This window comes from Apostichopus japonicus, chromosome 3, assembly GCF_037975245.1.
Source record: "Apostichopus japonicus isolate 1M-3 chromosome 3, ASM3797524v1, whole genome shotgun sequence".
Taxonomy (NCBI): domain Eukaryota; kingdom Metazoa; phylum Echinodermata; class Holothuroidea; order Aspidochirotida; family Stichopodidae; genus Apostichopus; species Apostichopus japonicus.
Window position 1 is genome coordinate 8,307,375 of NC_092563.1, and position 24,288 is coordinate 8,331,662.

The 24,288-nt window shown below is 36.2% G+C and overlaps 1 protein-coding gene across 2 annotated transcripts; it reads right to left on the reverse strand.

The window, feature by feature from the left end:
• Positions 1-11,306: 11,306 nt before the first annotated feature.
• LOC139962383 (CMP-N-acetylneuraminate-beta-galactosamide-alpha-2,3-sialyltransferase 2-like) lies at positions 11,307-24,259 on the reverse strand. 2 transcript variants are annotated; one of them, XM_071962307.1, is made up of 6 exons: positions 23,587-24,254; positions 20,198-20,391; positions 18,403-18,582; positions 17,415-17,457; positions 16,796-16,915; positions 11,307-12,691 (listed from the first exon to the last, which is right to left on the reverse strand). In XM_071962307.1, the coding sequence occupies exons 1-6, from the start codon at positions 23,911-23,913 to the stop codon at positions 12,509-12,511; spliced, it is 1,047 nt and encodes a 348-aa protein (XP_071818408.1). In that variant the 5' UTR covers positions 23,914-24,254; the 3' UTR covers positions 11,307-12,508. The 2 variants fall into 2 exon arrangements, with proteins under 2 accessions (XP_071818408.1, XP_071818409.1); XM_071962308.1 differs by lacking the exon at positions 18,403-18,582 and having other exon boundaries at positions 23,587-24,259.
• Between the last annotated feature and the right edge of the window lie 29 nt (positions 24,260-24,288).

Here is a 24,288-nt window from a genome sequence, read left to right on the forward strand (position 1 = left end):
AGACTTAGGTGATGGTTTGAGCACAGTGTGTAGTTGTGATAGAGCTGCCCAGAAATGAGTGCTTTGGAATGCAGATGCTAGGCCTAGCTGTAAACCATCCTCTCTGTTCCTTAGTATCAAGGTGAATACTTTTTATCTTAGTATATATGTATGTATTTTAGATCCTGCAAGCAGCAACTCTCAAAGAAACCTCATTGGCTTATAAAATCAAAGCCGCAAGCTGACTGAAGTCAGTCTCCTTAGATTCATATTTAACGTCCATGATTATGAATTGTCAATTGTCAACAACTCTGTAACTGGAGGACATACATTAATCTTGGAGTGACTCGAACTCGGGACCTTATGATTGAAAGGCACCGGCGTTAACCACTGGGCTATAACACTCCATATACTATGCTCATTCGTTCAATGTAAATTAAGGATTAGAAATATCCACAGAATATTCTTAATAGACCTTTGTTATGTTTCGTTATGTTTGTATTAAAACAAAGAGTGGTTTTGTAACTGATTTGAGGTCATGCAATTTCTGTTCAAATGCATCTCACTCTTGAAGTCTCACTACGTACGTGTTTGCCGATGAACTTCGGAAAACAAACTTCCGAAGCAGATTCAATGTTTCTTATTCTAAATGCACTCTGACCAGATGATGGGTTAAATTGAGAAAAGCTGTCGCAATCGAAAGAAATATAACTTCTGTTGCCCCTATGGCGAAAATGATTTACCGTAAAATCACTGTCACCCCCTATATGAACATGTTCATTACACAAATGTAACCTATATATAATACTCGCACCGTCAACTTTTTTGACCCAATTCGACAGAGGAAATGTCTGAAAACACCTGTTTATTCATTGCAATGGAAGGAATTCTGACACAATGTTGTAAGCTACATCAGTAATATCAAAAAAAAGATACTATTCAAGAGAAGAAACCTAACAGGCTATTACATGAGGCTATATAGCCACGCAAGTGAAAGTAGTCCTAGGCCTAACGGCCGTAAACAAAACAGAAACATTTGATTGGTGCAGGATTTGTTGGGCGGGGCTTGCAAATTTTGATTGAAGTTTGTAGAATCTACGGACTTGTTAATAAATCTGGCAAATTTTATTCAGCTGGCTCAAAATGTTTAACGACAGATAACTCAATAAATATAAAGAATATTAATATGAAAATTGCATAGAACGGTGTTATTTTCACTGAGCTTTTAGGGCAGTAAGCTGGATAGGTCAAAGTTTAAATTTGGCAAACACTACATTGAGACTTTAAGTTAGTCAAATTTCACTGAGTCACAAACTCACAATATTTAGGTACTTTAGGCATCAAAACTGTGACACCATTAGTGAAGAATACAGTACCTTTAAGAAAATTGGCCACAATTTCATGAATAGTTTGTCAAAATACATGAAGAAGAAATATATGAGAGACTAACTTAAATTGACTATAACTAAAGCTTGCCCAGTTCATATTTTTAAATTTGCATTATAATTGAGCCCACCATGCTACTACTATATTAATTCCTGCATTGACTTTCAATGTAGGCCAGGCGCGTAGCCAAGGGGGGGGGCGAGGGGGGCAGCCGCCCCCCCTTGAGCATATTTAAAAATTTTTTTTTTAATGTTTTTATGATATCGCTAGTAATTTCAAAAGAGAAAATGCTAAGATGCAACTTACAAGGCCTGGGAAGTGCTATTTCCAGCAATCTGGGAGGCATTTTCAGCCAAAATTTTCTTGTATGTTCGCGCCAACCATGGTGGCTCTACGCTTAGATAGTTTGCAATGCCGTATCTACGGCTCTGATAGCTTGCCTACATTTTCGCCCCTCCCTTGGCCAATTCCTGGCTATGCGCCTGATGTAGGCACTTTCCAGCTTGGTGCCTACTGCCCAGTGCATTCTGTAGAAGCGTTCAACTGACATGTCCTGCCAATTATTTAAGGCATTCTGATAGGATACGTGATGGCTTGAATAATGCTTCATTTTAAGATGGAAGCAAATTTGAAAGTTGCATGATTGTGAGCAACACATGTATTGTTTAGAAATTCATGTACCAGATCTATCTCAATCTTATTGCATAAACATCTTATTTCAGCAAGGAATCTCTAGAATACCTTAAATTACATATCAATCCACCTGAAATTTCTGTCACCAGTAATTCCAAAATGGAAGGAGTGAGGGGTCAAGATTGGGGGGGGGGGCAAGCAAACAACTTGGGGGGAATTGGAAGTGCATAAAGTGTATAAAGTGCACATCATGCATAATTTAGGGGCTAAGGTGAACAACTTCTAAGGGAGTGTTTCATTTTCATTTTACTGAAACAAACTGCATGGGGAGGGGGGGGGGGGGAGGTTGAACATGGGGTGGCAAGCATAATTATTGAGCAAATGCCCCACTTTCCACTAGCTGCTACTGCTTCATACTCTTCAAGATCAGGGCCCAGTCATTAGCTAATGTTGCCAATGTTATCCACTTTGCACAATCAGTAGCCTATAAGATGTTTCTTTTTGATAATTAACATAGTCTATTAATATATTGTAGCTAAATTGTCTTTTGCATGAAGTATCGTAAACTGCATCCGGTAATAAATACTCTGTAAAATTTGTAGTACTAAAACCATATTGATATTCATTTTTCTAGGGTCATAAACTTTCAAATTATACTTGTTTGTTTGTTTACAGCAAAATGAATAATCCCTCTAAAAGTAAATGTTCCGTGAAGAGACAAATGCATGTAATTACACTCAGAGACTAAAACAAGAGTACAGTATTAGTATCATACAACAGTATACCATCTGTAGAGCTGCTTTTAGTTCTAAATTAACTGTTATCTCATCTCTTCCGTCCATGTAATATAGGGAGATGAGATATTGTACTACAACCCAAAATCAGTGTGTACCCGGGTTCGTGTTTGCATGTGTGTGGGTGAGCAAGAAAAGTGTGTCGCAAACTCCTCCGACACGGTTATAAGTCTGATCTAGTTTAAACTTGGTGGGTAGGTGCCTGACCATGTAAACTCATGCCTGAGTGATTTATAAATTAGTCACAGGTAAAAGGTCAAGAAACATAAAAATTTGCTTTTAGCTATATATATCTGTCTGTCAGGATGTAGCAAAGGCATTTAGCCACAAGATGTGTAGATAATGAAAAGATGAAATATTAAAATAGGACAGATGCAGGTGTCTTGGGTCGGGGTTAAAGGTCATTTGAGGTCAAAAGGTAAATTGGCCTAACTTATGCGAAAATGTGGGTCGTGATCTCCTGGACTGTTAATCCGATCAAGTTCAAACTTGGTGGTAGGTTCCTGACCATGTAAGCTCATACCTGTGTGGTTGATGATGTAATAGGTTAAAGAGCAGAGTTAGAAGGTCAAGAAACCTCAAAATAAGTTTTTGCCATTTCTGCTTGTCAGCATGTCAGTAAAAAGCATTAAATTAAACCACATGGTATGTAAAGAATGATGAGACAAGTTTTAAACAGAACAGATTTGGTTGTTTAGTGTCGCAGTCAAAGGTCAAATGAGGTCGAAGGTCAAAATGGCCTAAATTATGCAGAACAATTTGTCATGTACTAACTCCACTTAGACTGTAAGTCAGATCCAGTTCAAACCATGTGGGTACGTGCCTGCATGATCATGTAAACATGTGCCTGCGTGATTGATGACATAGTAATTGGTCTAAGGTCAGAGGTCAATAAACCTAAAAATTGGTATTTAGCCATTTTCTGCTTGATCAGCCTGTCGAAAATGCCAATAAACCTCAAGATATGTATAGAGAATGATGGGACAAAGTATAAATAGTACTTCTGCAGTTTTTAAGGGTCGAGGTCATAGGTCAATGTAAGTCAATGGTCAAATTGGCCTAACTTGTGGGAAAATTAGGTGCATCGAGCTCAGCTCCAACACCGTAATTCCGTTCAAGTTTAAACTAACTGTGTGACCATATGGTCAATTCCATGGTGACTCGCGTGACATTTTTACTAAAATTCCTCTCTTTTTGATATCATTAAACAAATAAAGAAATTACCTGGGAGAAAAGCATTCATGTAGCAGTGAAGGTACGCCTTAATGCATACAACAGTAGACAAAAAATGTTTATACCTCAAGTATTGGGGGTGAAATTGGCGAAAACTAAACGTGACTCGCGTGACAGTTACTATTAGCAAAAATCAGAATGCACACACAAATGTTCGATTTCTTATGTCTTATTAAAATTTTTCCAATCACTTTTTATAATCATACCGAAGTTGAAAAACACCTCTACCTCAATTGCTATGCAACTTTGAAAAAATGTTGTAATGCATGAAAATAACGATGAAGATGTATTGTGACTCGCGTGACAAGAAAACGTGACTCGCGTGACAAGTTCACTTTTCGGATAGTTCTAGACCAAATGCAGTAGTGAATCGAAGGTATAGATCTTGCATAGTGCAATATAACATTCATTGGTCTAGAAAGTGTCCAAAAGGTACTTCCCTTGGGAATGTCCAGATGATATTAATGTCCCCAAGTTACCTTCATGACTGCAGACAGTAGGTAATATACTGTACGGGTAGTACAGTTGTTCAGGCAATATATCTTGTCAATTAATATTTATAACAATATTTAGTCTGTTGAAGTCACTCATTTGAAAATTATAGAAGAAACAGATCTATCAAAGTGTGATTCAAATTACCATTCTCATTTGTTATATTTGAATAAACCAAAAGTGTAATATTTGAGAAGATTCATTAGCTCCTAGGATTTTGGGAATGATTGAGCAGTTAAGACCTTAAGGTTGTCAAGTCATAGCACATGGCATTGCCAGATACAAATATAGATTATGTTTTTGTATATAACTAAAAAATCAATGACATGTGCTAACTTTCCAAATGTGGTGATAAAATAGGCATTATATTGCGAATAAATATTCATGATTTTAAATTCTGATATTTCAGATGAAATTATTATAATTAGTTGCATTATGTGTGCCCATATTATTCAAGTTGCCTAATTAAAGGGGAATGCATATATGATATCTTTAATCAGTGATTAATTCATCAAACTATAACATCCCTGTAATTTTCACACAGTAAATACAGGTAGGTAGAAACACTATCTTGATTTGACGTGACTCGCGTGACGTGACTCGCATGACATTCGTAAAGGGTGATTTTCTGCAAAATTTGAATATCTTCTGAAAAGGAAAATTAAGTAATCCTTTTGGTATCTATGTGAAGACTTGATATTCACTATTTGGAGTAAAACTTTTGTGCAGGCAAGGAGAAAAAAAACAAAAACAGTAAATTTTGTAACTCGCGTGACAGTAAATCGCGGGTGTTTTCAATTCACCATGATTGTCTAATGCCTTGATATCGAAAAAAAAATTGAAGCTATTAAGTGAGCACTATGCTATAGCAAATATAATTAGTCCAAAAAACTGATGATACCTATGATTACTATGTACAAATCTGCACAAAATGAAATTTCACTGTATTTTTCATAATTTAGTTACTACGGGAACCATTTGTTATTACCGACCCCATAATCAAACAAATGATGTTTCGGGGGTGAAAAAATTATTTTTAGTAACTACAAGTATTCTATTTATTGGAAACTTATACCATTTTAATGTACAATGATTTTAAATTTTTTGGTATGATGTTGACCTTATCATGGAATTGACCATATGGCATACTTTTTAGCCAAATTAGGATGCCAATTAGTTAAGTCATGATGTAGATGAGATCTGCAACTCCGTGGGCAATACTAGTCTTACTGATGAAGTTGTTTCCTGCAGATTCAAATCTGAGCATAGAGAGATTTCTCATATAATTTCCATAAGAAATGATTGGATGTACTTGATATGTAAGCATATATATGGTAGTGCAGTATGTAATTAATGTACCTCTGTGTGCTAGAAATGTTAAGTATCTGAACTATATATTGTCAACTTCAAGTTTGAATGAAATTTATACAGCTGATGAAGAGATTTTTAGCCAGCCTTTTAACACAGCCATAAAAAACTATCATCCATCTTAGAAATGCTAAAAAAGTGTGATAAAAATGTTGTTGTTGCTGTAGGAAAAGTGTGTATTTTGACGTAGGACATTGTTACAATCAGTGTAGAGAATACACAGGGTCAACCAGCGTTTTGCTGTTTTTTTCAAGACAGCCCTCTGAAAAGAGAATCGCATTAAGAATCACCCCCAGTATTATGTTACTAAGATATGTCATTACTAATTTCAGTTACAGTATAAAACAACTCAGTAGTTATACATATGTAGATTACTTCAGGTTGAATAGAACAACTTGGCTCCGTAAAGTGTTGATATTTTGCTGCACCCATTCCGGGAAATTTGCATCAGTGCCGTAATTCATTCATTGCTGCAGTTGAAGTGTATATATTAACATTTTTTTTTAATTAGGTATTAGTGTACGCTCCATTGTTATTCCTGCTGATGCACGTGGCCTGTTTGTTTCACTATTCCAGCCAATAATTAATGTTTTGAAATGTTTGTTTTTGGTATGGCCTACCATATGTTACGTTAGGGCTGTATACGATCGATCAATAATAGCCTGGGTTCTCAGCTTTATCGTACAGCGATGATATGGAGAGTTTTTTTTTTTAGCTGTGGGGCCCATCCCAGCAACCCCTGTGTGTAATAGAAAGAACAACAAAGCTGTTTATTTTCTGTCCAGCATGTAAAGATTCGTCACACGGTCAAAGTGCAAAATTTAAATATGGTGCTATGAGAGTTGATCCATTTCTCAAGGGAACAATCAACATTAAGAACTTTAACAGTTGATCTGCATACATTTTCATGATTGATTTTCCATTTAGAAAATGTTGTTACAATTAACTGATAAAATGGTCCCTATTGTCCCTAAAGTAACTCCCTAAAAGTTGTCACAGGAGCTCTTTTTTTTGGGGGGGGGGGTTGCCTCCATAAAATATATTTTAGATTGTTTATCCTGGTTACAATGCTGTTTTTATAACCATTCAACAAGGTAAAGAAGTTATTAGCAAATTTGATAAAGAGCGATGTTTGATTTGTGTAAATGCAGTGTTCTTGTCAGGCTTTTAGCTATAAGTAATGTTAATTATTTTAAGAGACTTAGAATATGCATTGTGAGGTTTTGCAAAGCATACTTACCACACAATTTAGAACTGAGGCAACGTTGGTCTCAATACCCTACCCCCCTCCCACTCTTGACACCAGTTTGATACTTCACCACACAGTCATAATGAGGGTGCACCTTCCAATAGTTCAATAACTTTGTATAAATTCATGTATTTCCAATCACCTCATTGCACATTTAATCAGAATTATAAAATATTAACATCTATATATATAGGCATTTACATTGCTTCACAAAATATTTCAATAGAATTACCTGGAAGACCTGCTATCAAATATTTCATTTATAAAATAGCAGATATGGACCTGCACTCAGCACCTTCAGCATGCAGTGTAGAGTTATTCATTGAAGAAAAACAAGTTATCAAAAGGTGTATACAATAGCATTAATCTGACATTGAATCAACATGTGAACGTTTTGATAGATGATTATAACCGTAACATGCAAAACACAGTTATATAAGGTTTGATTCATTTTTTTGAAATTCATAAAAAAATAATCACCACAAGAGATGGGAATATTTCCTGCTGATCTTGCAAGAAGATTTTTTTTTCCAACTCACAGGCCGGTATGACCAGTGAGTTACTGTGATCACCGGCAGGAATGTCAAGATTGTTTGTGTCAGTGCGTGCTTAGAATGTTCTCATTCACTCACATTAATTTATGCAAATGAAATTTGGTGGGTGTTTAGACCTTATAAGGGAATTTCTGAATGTGGTGTTTTTAAAGGCATTTCAAGGCTATTTGTGGTCATTACAGTAGAAGGCATTACTTAAAATTTGAACACCTCCATCAATTTTTGATCAACGCATATATTCCAAGTTTACCATACAGTATAGCAAGGGCGTAGGAACCGGGGGGGCTGGGGGGCGCCAGCCCCCAGTGAAAAATATGGGGGGCGGAAGTATCGTTCTGCCCCCCCGCTCCGCAAGTCAGAAAACCCCTTTTTCATTTCCAAATGAGAAAAAAATCTCATTTGAAGCACCAAATTGCATCTAAGGCCAGGTGAAAATGCAAAATTCTTTACAAAATGGAGTGGGTGTTGAAGTGTGCTATATTGCACCGAATTGCATCTGAGGCCACCTGGAAATGCAAAAAAATTCCAAAGGGGAGGGGGACACCCCTTCCCCAAGACCCCTCCCCCAGGCCGGCCATCAGTCTTCAGCCCCCCCACTCAAAAGTACCTTCCTACGCCACTGCAGTATAGTGAATGTTGTGATATCGGGGAGTAAAAAAAGTTAAGGGATTTTGGAAATTCTTTGGCAAAGGTAACTTTGGGTAATTTTTGGTACAACATGTATGTCTTTTAATTACTGCAACTTTTCAGCTACACTGAAGATGGCAAATTCAATTAATTTACCCCCCTCCTCCCTCCTCCCCTCCCCCCATTTGGAATTGTTCCTCTTTCCACTGAATTCATTCATATTTGTTATTTCACATTTTTTAGTGCATAATTTTTATGATTTTCTTCAAGTAGAAGGACTTGAGTTATGGTCCTTTTTCATGGCCTATCAAGCAGCCTCAAAGAGAGATGATCACAGGCCAAGAAGGGGAGGGGAGGTGTTTTTTTGAAGCATTTCTTTGGAAACCACTGCTTTAACAATACAAAAATATCTTTACTATATATGTCACTAGTATGCTTAAGGATGGCGATCACTGGGGTGCTGTGGGCCAAAATATTTTGACTGGAATTTCTGGTCGGAAAAATTAATAGGTCGTTTAAGAGAGTTTTAGTAGTAATCCTATACTTCCAATGTCAATTTAACCGCCACACTCTGACCTGACATGACTTACAATCACCAGTCGGGGTATGTCATTCTGCACGTTGCTGTCAAAAGGCCAAAACAGCATACGCAACAAGGCTTACATTAACTAGCACAACTGTTAAAACACCCATTCCGTTGTCACATTTCATACAGTCTTCTTGTGGTAATATAATGGACTAATTGAATATGAATATATATTGTTATAAGTTATATGGCAAGCGCCATGTCTATTTAGGTAGGAACTGGATAATAACTCTTTTATTGACAGGCCACCATGATTTATCAGTTTCATTTGTTTTGGTTTCTGTTTAAATACTGCTTCGCCATTTGACCTGAACTGTCATTGTAGGTATGTACAGGTTACTACAGTTGTAGAGAGCACTTATTCAAATTGCCCATCAACAATTAAATGTGCCATATGCCTATGTTCATGCCTGTATCGTCTTCTTTTGATAATACAAGAGTTGGGGGAAGTGGGGGGGGGGAAGGGGATGGGTTATCATTAAGAAATGGCAAAGGTACAGTATTTTGAGTCAGAGTATGAAACAATTAGAAGTTCTCACATGGTGTGGAAATAAATCGGAATGATTCATTTAGGGGATTAGTCAGGAGAAGAAATTGTTCCACTGGTGAGGACACACATAACATAACTTTATATATGATTCACAATATGCAATGGTGGCAACCTAGTTGTGTGTTTTGTTGTTTCCAAGAAACTTTCCATGACTGTAGAATCTCGAACAATCCAAACAGCATCTCTGTACTTGAGTGTGTAGCAAAGTTACTGTGAAAAAGTGACGCAATATAAGTATAAATAAACTGCTTACACGTGATATGCAGTACCTTGTCCGAAGCAGAAAAACGTTGGCGTTGCTAAATTAATTCATACATCTTTTGTCATGAGCAAAACGATTTAGAGCAAATCATTCTCCATTGATTGTGTTGGTTTCTTTCACCTTCTCAGTACTACGTATGTCTATGAATACCGACTATTGTTCAGACATGATATGGTTCAGTAGCCATCTAATTAAAAGCCATCTACCTAATTAGGTAGATTATTAGCCTTCTACCTAATACAAGAGTTATACCAAAGACATTCATCCCAAAAAGCTTGATCATTTGGAAACATGATATAGGTTAATTGTATTGCTGTTAGAAATGACACCCCATTCGACAGAGTGGATTCACGCAAGTATATATGAAAAACACACACCTCGTTTCTTTTTCCTAATTTGAAGAGTTCACGTGTTGCTGTTGAAGTTTTCTGACAAAAATATTGAAGCCTAAAATATTGAATTTTCAAGCATTAGATGAAAATCGTCAGGAATGACGGAATATTTGAACGTATTGGGTTTGACTTAGATACGTCAACGCAGAACAGTAGAAACAGTAGGAGTTGCAACAACTCAACAAGTCACCGCCATTTTGCACCTTTTGATTCATTTTGACTCGAGAATTTCTCAAAAATGAAATTAACGTTCACTCTTTGAATCATTCCCAAATGGCATTCCCAATGGCATTCTCAGTGGCATTCCCAGTGTTATTCCCAAATAGCATTCCCAGTTCTTGGCAAATTTTAGTCATTCCCAAATGACAGTCCCTATATTATTCCCAATATTATTCCCAATGGCGTTCCTAGTTCCCAATCGTAGGGTTACTCTTGAATCATTCCCAAATGGCATTCCCAATGGCATTCTCAGTGGCATTCCCAGTTCCCCAAAAGGCATTCCCAAATGGCATTCCCAACTGGCATCCCCAAATTGCATTCCTTATATTATTCCCAATATTATTCCCAAATGGCATTCCCAGTGGCATTCCAAGTGGCATTCCAAGTGGCATTCCCAATGGCATTCTCAGTGGCATTCCCAGTGGCATTCCCAGTGGCATTCCCAGTGGCATTCCCAGTGGCATTCCTAATGGCATTCCTAATGGCATTCCTAATGGCATTTCCAGTGGCATTCCCAGTGGCATTCCCAGTGGCATTCCTAATGGCATTCCCAGTGGCATTCCCAGTGGCATTCCCAGTGGCATTCCCAGTGGCATTCCCAGTGGCATTCCTAGGCATACTGACATTACTTACTACATACTACTCATAGCACTGCAACCATGGATCCCAATTCCCTGGTATGGCAGGAAAATATATATATATGACATATAACCAACACACATTTTGGACTTGTCATGGATAAATCACATTTTTATGATGCAACTTAAGTCGAGTGCAAAACTCTGATCAGGTACCACTATTACTCATTGAAGTTCTCTGGTACATTCGTGGCTGTGTGCACTCAACCATAGGGCTTTATGTATAACGAGGTTCCCTCTACCAGGCCATCAGTGCAAGCGATTACATTTGCGAGCTTTCCCTAACTAGTCTGGAATGTATCATTCAACATTGATAAAAAAGATCAATTATTTAGAACTTGTACTCAGTGTTTACTAAGTACTGTATTAAGAAAGTATTCATATAATCTCTGATATAGCTGTACAATGATGAAAAAGTATGAAGTGAAAGAGTTCTCAGTCTAATAGTACTGAATAATTAACAGTGCATTGTAATAAACAAAGCACATGATATATATAGACAATTGATGCAATATTTACAAATCAAACCGAAGTCAATTATAGACACTAGTAGTTTTTACAAAATTGAAAGTTAAATAGACCAGCGACAGTCATGAGTGTGATACATGTAGGAGAAGAATTTAAAGCCGTAATATCTATTTCCCAAATTCCAACACTTGACCTACCCAAAACATGACATCATTATTATAGCTAGATAATATCAAAATGTAGCCATAATTAAGAGACACTCGAGGCAGGATTTCCAACCCGTTTCTAATAGTTTGCGCAGATTAACTTCTAAGCTAGGCTCAAGTTTTTTTTGCTCCTAAAGTGAGTAGTAATACCTTTTGATAATATTTGGAATATATTGATCTACTCTGAATGTAAATATTTGTTGTGATAAAGTATCAATGCGAGAGCTGCTGGACATATTTTCAGATCATTCTGTGGCGGCTGGAGGCAAGTATTATATGGCTACATGCACCCCCTATCTGCAAAGATGGTATGATAATTTATTTTAGTCTTGACTAACTGCCAGAGGAACATTGTTGGTATAACCTGCTGAAATTTGCCCTTGAAATTTTCCAAACGATACACAAAATCTATAGCATCTAATAGCATATATAGATCTAATAGCAAGTCTACAAAATATATAGCATCTATTAGCATATAGATCTAATAGCACTACAAAATCTATAGCATCTAATAGCATATTATATATCTAATAGCAAGTCTACAAAATCTTGAAAGTTATTTGTTTATAATAGTCATTGAATTGTATGGGTTTTAACTTTTGTACATTTCTGTGTGGAATGTGGATGATAAATGATAATTATACGATTACTTAAAAAAAAATATATAAAAACTATTCAGGTTATTTGTGTTCGATAGAATCACTCACTCCACCAACTTGGTCCGATGATCAGGTTTATATAGTACACTTACAAGTATATTACAGAAGTATATTACATATTACAAAAGTAATATAATAGCAAAAGGACACAGGGCCAATACAATCTGCAAGCAATTATACCCAAGATATTACTAAATATCATGGGTGTGCAGATTAACGGAACCCTTTGAACATCCTTATCTTCTTGGCCTTTACCAGTTTATTAAGCAATCCAGTTTCAGCTTCGCTGTCATGAACCAAAGTTTCTCGAAACTGAGAATTCGTCTCACCATTGTTGTCTTCAAAGTAGTGATCCCAATTGCCTTTATGGTTAGCACCAAATCCAAAAATATTAACCTGTCAAAATAGAACAGAGATTATTACTATGATTGCTGCCAGTGTGTGAATTGCACTAGTTACATGGAAGCAGCATTTTGCGTTTTGGTCGCCGTTTTCCACCCTTTTTGACACATGTCCATCCAGATATATCAATCACAAAACAGCAAACTAAGATATATTAGCCAAGTTTTTCTCGCTGCCAACCATGATCATTAGTAATTAAAGACTTCTACAAGATAATGAGTAAAGTGTACAGAGATAAAGTGTAAGAATAAAGAGATAAAGAGTAAAATTAGTTCTGCAGTTCCCCCAAACCCACTAGTTTGAATTTAACCAATCAGTGAATAGCTATCATATATATGTTAGTTATGAGCTGTTGCTTAAAATAGACAATCTATAGACAATGTATACAAATATACCATGGTGTTATTTTACGTAGCGTTCAATGACATTCCGAGTTTAAACGTAGGGGCAGGGTTTATTGCGCTGACCTCATGGAAAATATCTTTGAGGAAAACAACGCTGAAAGTTTTATATTTAATGCCACTTTTATGCCACCATTTGAAGTAAGATTTGAATGTGTGTATGTGTGCAGTATGTGCATATATGTATGTATGTATACGGATACGGATACTGAATACGGATATTAGCTAGTTATGTATGTTGTTATGGCATCGTGGAGTCAGTGAGGGCGGAAAGATAATATGAACAGGATGCAAAACGCTGCTTTAATGACATACTTAGTTTAGTTTAGTTTCGTTATTTCTACCATTTCACAACTTACAAAGAAAGTTTCATTACTATTTTACAGTATACGTGCATAGATAAGACATGGTTTGGATCGTTTGCACCAACTCACACTGATGTAGGATTAACAATAAAGATGATGTGATGGTAGAGGAACCAGAATAAACACAAGCTTATTTAGTCTGTTCCCTTACCCCCCCCCCCCCCAACCCCACCCCCCAAAAAAAACATGATTGTGGAAGTTAATTATATGCACTAAATTCTACAGTACTGTATACAAAAACAACATTTAATACATCTGGACTGTGTATTGCAACATCATATATACTTTGTGGTGTAATACTATATTCTAGGTCATTATGTATTCCCTATTTAAAGTTCAGCAGAGTTGTATTAGCTGTACATATTACAGTATATTGGCAACTGTATACAGTTGCCATAATACTGTTATATGTACTGTAGATATGTAAGTTACAAATAAGCTATATCTATATAAACAACCTGTGTAATCAACTGTATGTTATGAAAGTTACAAATAAGCTATCTATATAGATAGCCTGTGTACTCAACTGTATGTTATGAAAGTTACAAATAAGCTATCTATATAGATAGCCTGTGTACTCAACTGTATGTTATGAAAGTTACAAATAAGCTATCTGTATAGACAGCCTGTGTACTCAACTGTATGTTATGAAAGTTACAAATAAGCTATCTATATAGACAGCCTGTGTACTCAACTGTATGTTACATATGAAAGTTACAAATAAGCTATCTATATAGACAGCCTGTGTAATTAACTGTATATTATGACAGTTACAAATAAGCTATCTATATAGACAGCCTGTGTACTCAACTGTATGTTATGAAAGTTACAAATAAGCTATCTATATAGACAGCCTGTGTAATCAACTGTATGTTATGAAAGTTACAAATAAGCTATCTATATAGACAGCCTGTGTACTCAACTGTATGTTATGAAAGTTACAAATAAGCTATCTATATAGACAGCCTGTGTAATTAACTGTATATTATGACAGTTACAAATAAGCTATCTATATAGACAGCCTGTGTACTCAACTGTATGTTTTGAAAGTTACAAATAAGCTATCTATATAGACAGCCTGTGTACTCAACTGTATGTTATGAAAGTTACAAATAAGCTATCTATATAGACAGCCTGTGTACTCAACTGTATGTTATGACAGTTACAAATAAGCTATCTATATAGACAGCCTGTGTACTCAACTGTATGTTATGAAAGTTACAAATAAGCTATCTATATAGACAGCCTGTGTACTCAACTGTATGTTATGACAGTTACAAATAAGCTATCTATATAGACAGCCTGTGTACTCAACTGTATGTTATGATAGTTACAAATAAGCTATCTATATAGACAGCCTGTGTAATCAACTGTATGTTATGAAAGTTACAAATAAGCTATCTATATAGACAGCCTGTGTACTCAACTGTATGTTATGAAAGTTACAAATAAGCTATCTATATAGACAGCCTGTGTAATCAACTGTATGTTATGAAAGTTACAAATAAGCTATCTATATAGACAGCCTGTGTACTCAACTGTATGTTATGATAGTTACAAATAAGCTATCTATATAGACAGCCTGTGTACTCAACTGTATGTTATGAAAGTTACAAATAAGCTATCTATATAGACAGCCTGTGTACTCAACTGTATGTTATGATAGTTACAAATAAGCTATCTATATAGACAGCCTGTGTAATCAACTGTATGTTATGAAAGTTACAAATAAGCTATCTATATAGACAGCCTGTATAATCACTAACTGTATATTATGAAAGTTACAAATAAGATAAACAACCTGTGTAATCAACTGTATATTATGCAGCCCCCCCCCAACCAAATATGTTTGTGAAAATTTGGGCAATATGCTGAGAATTTTTCGGGCACCTACTGAAAGAAATATAAATTGCAATATGTTTTTCAATGGTTAAACTTATATTATTATTATCATGATTATATATAGTAATATTGCCCAAAAATGATAACCAATATTGGAGGGTAATAACATGGCAAATATGATTGTATGTAATTGGCATGCGCTGCAATAATCTATGCATGCCTATATGTACATTAAAATGTTGAATGCGTGGGAAAAACTTTGGTTATTTTTTTGAGCAAGTCGTTACAGCCCCCCCCCCCCCCCCCAAATCAAATTGGGCTCCTACGTCTATGGTTACATTAAGGACACAGTTTAATGACACAGATCTGATCAGCTAGGTCTGTTCTAAGAATGACTTCCTCTTTCCAGCTCTCTACTTTTGGTTTCCAATATTTGAAGGGATTTTTCCAGCTGCATAGTCCATTGTTATGCCCATGCTCAGGCTCACGCTGATGTAGGATTAACAAAACAGATAATGTGTTGGTAGAGTAACCAAAATAAACATTTAGCTTTTCTAGTCTGTTCCCTTGTGAAGCTGAACTTACTATGACTTAGGCTATTCATGGTTTGTGTATGTTGCAATAAGGACACTGTTTAATGACACAGATCTGCCCAACTAGGTCTGTTCTAAGAATAATACCGTATGACTTCCTTTTTGCTCTATATGTTCGTTTACCTATATTTGAGGGGAGTTTTTCCAAACATTGTTATGCCCATGCACCAATCATGTGATGAGTGTATAGCATTCATCACATGATTAACTTCTAGCTTTCATAAGGTTAACAACAAGCTTTCAGATCCCCTAACATGTGGGAAAAATTTGCTTTTGCTCTTATATATGTTCATCAGGTCGGTGTGATGTTGTCACAGGTGACATTTTCCCCTTTTACCATGCCAAATTACGGAGTGTTAGCTCAATGGTTAACGCCTGTGCCTTTCAATCATAAGGTCCTGGTTCGAGTTACTCCAAGATTATTGTATGTCGTCCAGTTACAGAGTTGTTGACAATTGACAATTCATAATCATGATGGACGTTAAATATGAATCTAAGAGACTGACTTCAGTCAGCTCAGTTGTGGCTTTGATAAGCCAATGAGGCTTCTTCACGAGTTCCTGCTAGCAGGAGGATCTAAAATACATACATACAAATACTGTCAATAGACCAATATTGACACGATAAGTAATGGCTCATTTGACCTATGATTATTAAACCATGGCAGAAACCAGTCATAGCTAAATATACAACAAACACTCAGCCAATGGTGTTAGTGATGGCCGCACACCTAAAGGTAAGAGAGCATCAAATGACTTTGAAGATGCTGCTTCTCTACCGAAAAATTTACAGATCTATAGCAATGTGACTTGTAGAAAGCCACATTTTTTCTAGTCCCATCATATTGCTTGAACATCATCATAAAGACCTCTAGATTATTTTGCAATGTTTACTTACCTCGTCGCATTGTTGAAGAGCAAAGAAGACACTGAGAAGACCAGTGGAGGCCCATTTACCCTTCCCAAGACCCCACTGGTGCTTAATGTGCCACATCAGCTCTGGATTAAACAGAAATACCTAGTAAAGAGAAGATAGGAAATGTCATGAGTTCACTAGTGTTGTGTGGACATTTTTAGCTAGGCCTGAACTCAGTTGGAAGTTGATTTTTGATAAAGCTTGGTAAAGATCAGAAACAAAATATACTGTTTTTGGTTCACTACAGAAAAGAAAAAAATGCAAAGCAAAGCAAATATATTGCTTGCATTAAACTTGAGTGATTGGATGCATTTTAAAACTTAACAAATATTAAGAATCAGAAAATTGTCATAGTGGTTTTCTGAAGTTTCAAAAGATGGGTATATATCTTAAATGGGGAAAAATAAATTGTAATAGAAAATATTTGAAATGCTTTTATTTTGTATGGGGAGCAAAACAAGTAAATAAAAGACATGAGATTGACCTTTGACTGTGCCCGAAATGAAATCTATTACCCCCCTCCCCCCACCTCCCCTCTCAAAGAAATGCTATGAAAGAATTACATTGGCAAAGTGACCATTAATTGCCCTTTTAACCTTACCTTATTTTTGTCAATCAAATTTGCATCGTCAGACTTGGTAATACTGAAGGAAAAGAGGATTACATAAATAAAAATATTTAAAAGAGGGTAAAAATATAAGAGAATTTAAGAGGTTGAACTGTATCATTAACTATGTCCTGCACTTTATTATTCCAAGCGATTTAGTTTAAACTTTCTTTAGGTTTACTGACTTGATAGCTATTCCAACAAGAGCCACAGCAAAACCGCAGAAGCTCAGCTGAGCATCTATTTGAGAAAGTTATTTTGATTGGCAATATTTCTGAACAAGATATATCAGTCCATATGTTTGTGACATATGCGGGATAACAGTGTCATTTCCATTCCTAACATCTCCTTTTCCCTTGCCTTAAGATCCTTCTTAGCAGACATAGTTTGTTGCCATGTTAGCCTAAAGTTGTAAAAAATTGTTGTGCAAAAAAGAAGACATTTAGATAAATTTAATTTTTTATTTAACGGGTGTGAAGACTCGTCGCGCACCAAGAAACGTCTCATGCCGGTAATCTGACCTAGTTTCGAATGAGGTGTAACAGAAGTGATAGACACCACCATCGATCCTAGAAAATACAATGTTTATAATGATGAAATGAAACTACATCAATGTATGCATGTATGTACAGTAGGAAGGAATGCTACTGCGATGACCAAAGTAATATTTTGGATGCAGACATGCAGGTTGCTAGGGAAAGGCTGTGAAAAGAGAAATGTTCGGTGTGGTTGGAAGGCACAACTCTTATCTGACCTCGGAAGGCACTAAGTCTGGTCAGACAACTTGCAATCTTGGATCTTTTTGAGAAAGCCATGCTTTGTGTGCTAAATATGACCCCCCTCCCCCCCCAATATTTGCACCATCCTATGTAACTTCAGGTTTATCATAGAAAGAAGGTGAATCATGGGATGATAGCCTGGGTCTGTTCCTTATAATAAAGTTTAGTAAATTTTATGCATGTACAGTTAGTATTTGTCTCACTTTGAACTATCAATCAGTTTGCTCTTTAACCATTTCATGTCTTCCAAGTTAAATGCAGCAAAAACCAATGATGCATCTGCAGTCAGGTAGTCATCATTGAAACTGCTTGGATAGGCTATATAGTGTGTTGTCCGACTCCCCACATCCTTCTCATAACCTTTTGTCGGGCATTGATTCATTCTGAAAAAGACAATTTAATTAGTCTGTATTACTCATTTTTATTAATGATTAAATATTTATTACTCATTTTTATTATGAGTATTATTATCTGTATTACTCATTATCATCCGAGTTCGAGTCTCTCCCAAGATTAATGTATGTCGTCTAGTTACAGAGTTGTTGACAATTGACAATTTGTAATCATGGACGTTAGATATGAATTTAATTAAGAGACTGACTTGGGTCAGCTTGCGGCTTTGATAAGCCAATGATGGCTTCTTCGCGAGTTCCTTTATATATATGTGTGTATATATATATATATATATATAAATGAAAATCGTATATATATATATTTGTAAATATATATATATATATGTATAAAATTGTCGAGGCCTGATATATATATAAATATATATCAGGCCTCAACAATTTTTTTTAAAAACTACTCGCCAACTGGCGACCGAATCTAAAATTCTACTTGCCAAATTGTTAAATATACTCGCCATTTTTGCTAGCTAAGTGTTTGTGTGATATAAGCCTAGGTAGTATGGCGTAATTTAGGATATCGCGTTATAGTGTTTCTGTTAGTTGTTTACAGCAAAAATGATCTATTTAAATTGTGTTCAGCAAAATTTAAAACATATGAAAATATAAAACGGTGAAACGATTTTACTTATTGACATGTCAGGTTACTCGATAGGCCTTATCGCATGATTGCGGTTAACCGACTGACAAACTTGTATTCATTTGTAACGATCGTACACACAAGATACCCAGTTGTCGTTTCGCATTTATTTAAGTTTGTTGTTTTCCATTTTGGTTACACCTATCGTGCATCATTTAGTTTGAGAGATTAGTATCAAATTAGTTTCGAGCTGGTGAACAGAGCTGTTCCTAGGACATACTTGTAACAGTGCACTTGATAATTCTACTGTGATGTTTAACATTAGGCCTTTGTTGATTGGCTCACAAGTAAATAATGAGCCTATCGTATAAAGGCAGTGAGTGAATGAGCCACTCGCCAAAATGTCGCGCGTAATGCATTTTTTACTCGTCAGTCGCAAAATTCTAGTCACCATTGGCGAGTTGGCGCATTTGTCGAGGCCTGATATATATATATATATATATATATATATATATATATATATATATTGTCACACATACTCAAGACTAATTGTAAAAATTTTCTTATAAATTGCTCAGTAATTCTTGGAGTTCCTTATTTAACCTTGAAATGAATGCTTTTTAACGCTTTAACTTTGTTGTTCAAAACACTGATGATACACAATACATCCTGGCCGGCAGCCTTGGGTATACTCAGAAAGGAAGTTTATGATTTCAAGGAAATTATTTCAACATTTCATGAGGTCATTTAACAATGGGTAGGAATTTCCATTGTTATGGGGTGAATTCCCTCTTCATCCACGACACTGTTTCCTTGTTTCATTTGAGTACAATTATAGTAGAGTAATTAATCAAGCAAACACAGTATTGAATCTGTCTGAAATGTAATATTACCAACGATTCACTTAGTCTGCTATCTATGAATATTAACAAATATTTCTCTGGATCGGCAAGTCAATTGAGATAATGAAAAAAATCAACAGAAAGAAGTTGATACTCCTTATTTTAATACCTAATAATCATATTGTGTTTGTTGATGAGCTGCCCGTAACCACTCCGCTTCAAATTTTGTGAGTTACCCACCACCGCACATCTGATGCAAGACGTTGATGTAGAGCGGTTCAAGAAACCGTCTCGGTCTGCGTCCACCAGTTCTTTGGCGAGATGAAGGACTGCATCGTACGTCTCATTCGAAGACGATAAACTCTGCGAAGAAAAGCCAACAATTGCAAGCTATAATATCCATGGCAGCTTATTTTTTTCATCCCATCGATTTTCTCATTTTAAAGTTCATCCGAAAATAAGCTCATCATAATAATAATGATAATAATATGGAGGTTGATAAGCCCAGACATTTAATCCACTGATAACGGTGCTGGAGGTGCATCACAATATTTACCCCAGTGGTCAACAATAACCTGTCAAACATAGAGAGAAATCACTTCCCATGCAGGGGCGTTGGAAGCTATTTGGATTGGTACGGCAGATCAGAAGTTTGGTAGGTCAAACTACGCTACGCGCCACCATGATTGGCGCGTAGCGTAATGGAGAAAATTTTGAAAAAATGTCTCCAAGATTGCAGGAAATGGCACTTCCCGAGCTTGAAAACAAGACCCCTGCCACCCGACTAATCTTCTGAAACACATTTTGAAGTATGTTTCATTTTGGTTCTTTATTCTTTGCCATTTTTTTTCTTAGTCCTACTTTTTTTTTGCGCCATGAATATTGGTCCGGCGTTCGCCGGACCTGCCGTATCGGCTCCGACTCCCCTGCCATGGCAGCTGCTAAACAGTCCCCGGCTGACAGTTTTATATCACAGGTCCCCTTAAAGCAGCATTTTGCATACTTTTCTATAGTTTTTCTCAACCTCACTGACTCCACTATGCCATAACGATTTACATAACTAGCTTATCTATTCAAATCTTACTTGAAATGGTGGCAGAAAAGTCGAAAAATTTACAACGTTCAACTTTGCTTTACTCGAAGATATTTTCCGTTGGGATCCAAATGAACCCTGCCCATAATATGAATATTTAATAGCTACAAACGTCATTGGCCAATACTTAATACAAAACCATGCTTGATTTGTGTAGATTGTCTATGGCAGTTGTGTCCAGGGAGCTGTTAGAGTTCAGCTCGCTGGTTTTACCAAGTTATTAACTCAACGTTTTGAATCTATTTTTAGCAATGGCTCATAACTAAACCTGCATCTCTGATTGGTTGAATTCAAATTAGTGGGCTGGGGGAACTGTATGCGATTAATATTAAATATGTAATTTGTCATAAAACACTTTTCTTGTTATCTGCAATTTGCAAATGTCCTTAATTACTCGCCAATTAACGCTTTTTACAGGGAAAAACTTGGATCTTAGTTGCTGGTTTTGTGATTGATATGTAAAAAAAACTAAAAAACGTGGAAAAACGGCGACAAAACGCAAAATGCTGCTTTAAATGGAGAGAGGCAATGGAGACAAAGTGCCTTGCCCAACGTAATGTTCTGGCCAGGACTGGAACCTGCAAACCTTAGATCAAAAGTCCACTGCCTTAACCACTTGACCACAACACTCTCAAGTTAACCGAATGTTATACCCATAGCACTGCAATGTAAATTTAACAATTTAAGGTTAAGCCCACATCTCAATAGCATTCCATATAATACTAGAAGAGTTCTAGATCTTGGGACAATTTTGTTAATATGTATGTGACTGAGTATTTGCATAAAGGCGATGATTTCCCAAACTGTCCTGAAAGATGAAATTAACAAGGATTTGAATAATAATAATCAAAGACATCTTCAGCTAAAATATTTGCATAGTATTTGCATATATTTAAAGTTGATGATTTCCCAAACAAGGATTTGAATAATAATAATAATAATAAAAGACATCTTCAAGTACAATGTCATATTGAGGTCACTCAGTCGCCTATTGCCATACAAATTGTAGAAATTAATCAAATTAGGATGATTAATGTTGCACAAGCATGAGGAGGGTTTTAGCAAATACTATGTTACAGCAATTGATAAAGTATGCAGGTATCTGACATGTACCGCCATGTAGTACAGTACTTTAATCATTAACTTTTTAACTTGATAACATGAGAGTAATTAATAAAACCCTTTCCCTTCTTCAATATGCTCAAGTATCATCTGATACGTACTTCCCTGTTTCAGGTTTCAGTTTTTCTATATATTTGTCTACAGTGTCTGACATTTTTTACATTCAATTTAAGTACTATATATATTGAGCTGTGCTGGTACACTTAATTCAGTTGAAGGCAAAATTTAACTTCTGTATCTCATTGTGTCTTCAAGCAATTTTTTTTTCAATAGCCAAACCTAGATGCAAACAGTATAAATATACCTGGACACTGAGTACTTTGTCCTACAGAAGTGTATAACAACTCCCTGGTAATACAGTTGGTAAATTTTATGGCATGGATCAATCAAGCCTTTATTTAAATACTCTGTATGACCAGGGAGTTGTTATGGAATTCCCTGGTATGACCTCACTAATAGTGGCCCAGCACTGAGCAAAGAGCATGATGCCAAGTAGGGCCATGGCAGCTGTGCGTCCAATGATAATGGATCAAACTTTTAGATTTTGTTTGACCTAAAAATAGTTGGCCAGCATACAAAGTATAGGGCCATGGCAGTGCGTCCAATAATAATGGATCAAGCTTTTAGATCAGGGGTGGGCAACCTTTTTGAATGAATGGGCCAGATATAAGGAGTGAAAAATTGACTGGGCCGCACCTAACCAACAACCTGCTGTTGATTTCAAACCTTTGATTCCGAGGACTTTCAAGCAAATAGGTGTGTACACTTAATCTGTATTCACAAAGACATAATGTCAATACAGTACAGTTGATAATAAATGGGGATAATAGGCCTACCTGACAGCATCCTTAGTGCCGAAAAATTCTAAGCAGCTAGATTGTTTTTTGTGATGATGTAAAATGATTGATTTTTTCTATTTTTCTTGAGACATCTCACGGGCCGCAAGTCAGTCACTGGCAGGCCGCATGTGGCCCACAGGCCGTAGGTTGCCCACCCCAGCTCTAGATTCTGTATGACTTAAAAATGGTTGACCAGCACTATATGGCATAAAGCATGTCAAGTAGGGATATGGCAGTGTGTTCAGTCATAATGGATCAAACCTCTAGATTCTATATGACCTCAAAATAGTTGACCAGCATGATGCACTAGTCTTTCCTGTTTAGAAATCGATTCTGAATATTTCATAAAACTGATATTATCTGGGTAATAATAATTCCAGTGATGATTTGGATGTATTTTTAAAGGTATTCTGTGTTAGATATTAAAATGATAGCTTAATCATAATAGTGTGTCCTGATAAAAGTCTGTATATACTGTAGTTAAATATAATTCTTTGTACTCACCATCCACCACTGGAAGGCGTCCATAGAGATGTTATCATGTGTAGCCGTCCAGGTCGGCTTCAACGATGATTTGAAGTTTTGTTCGAACCAACCATCTGCAGTCTTGGCCTTCCAAAGGTACTGGCATTCACTTTGATTATGATCATGATTATTACTATTATCGACATTATATAACATCAATGCAGTCATCACATCCACTTCTCGTTTCATGGATTGCTCTATATCCGTCTGCTTCCGAGTCACATTGACTTGATACATTAACACTCCCATAGAATATATAAAGTAAAATAACAAAATAATTGCTAAACATTCCTTGATTTTCCTCATTCTGTCAATTCCCAAAGATGTCCCTTTTTGTTTAAAATCCTGATGTTCAAGGTCTAATATAAGGCAAATCCAAATGGTTTAATAATATTAAGCAAATCCAAATCGTTTATATCAGAGTGTCAAGTTATTAAATATAAGTGGAGCGTCTCTCCCATTATAATTGTCGCTGCTTTATCCAGTTAGTTTGTCAAAATGAAAATCGTTTCCCAACTCCGACATCGGTTAATGGTATATGTGCCAAGTTTCATTCCCTTTGATTGAAATATATGTTACTACATATATGTTTCTCAGAAACACAGACAATGATGATTTGCTGTTTATTCCACACCGTAGCTGTGCAATGTGAGGATTGGTGTGATCATGAAGCATGTTTAA

Excerpts from the sequence above, each read along its gene's own strand:
- LOC139962383 (XM_071962307.1), bottom strand. The coding sequence starts at position 23,913 with ATGAGGAAAATCAAGGAATGTTTAGCAATTATTTTGTTATTTTACTTT. Across the intron at positions 18,583-20,197 it reads AAACACAATATGATTATTAG|AATGAATCAATGCCCGACAA; the intron begins GTATTAAAATAA and ends TGTCTTTTTCAG. Across the intron at positions 17,458-18,402 it reads AAACTGATTGATAGTTCAAA|TATTACCAAGTCTGACGATG; the intron begins GTGAGACAAATA and ends CTTTTCCTTCAG.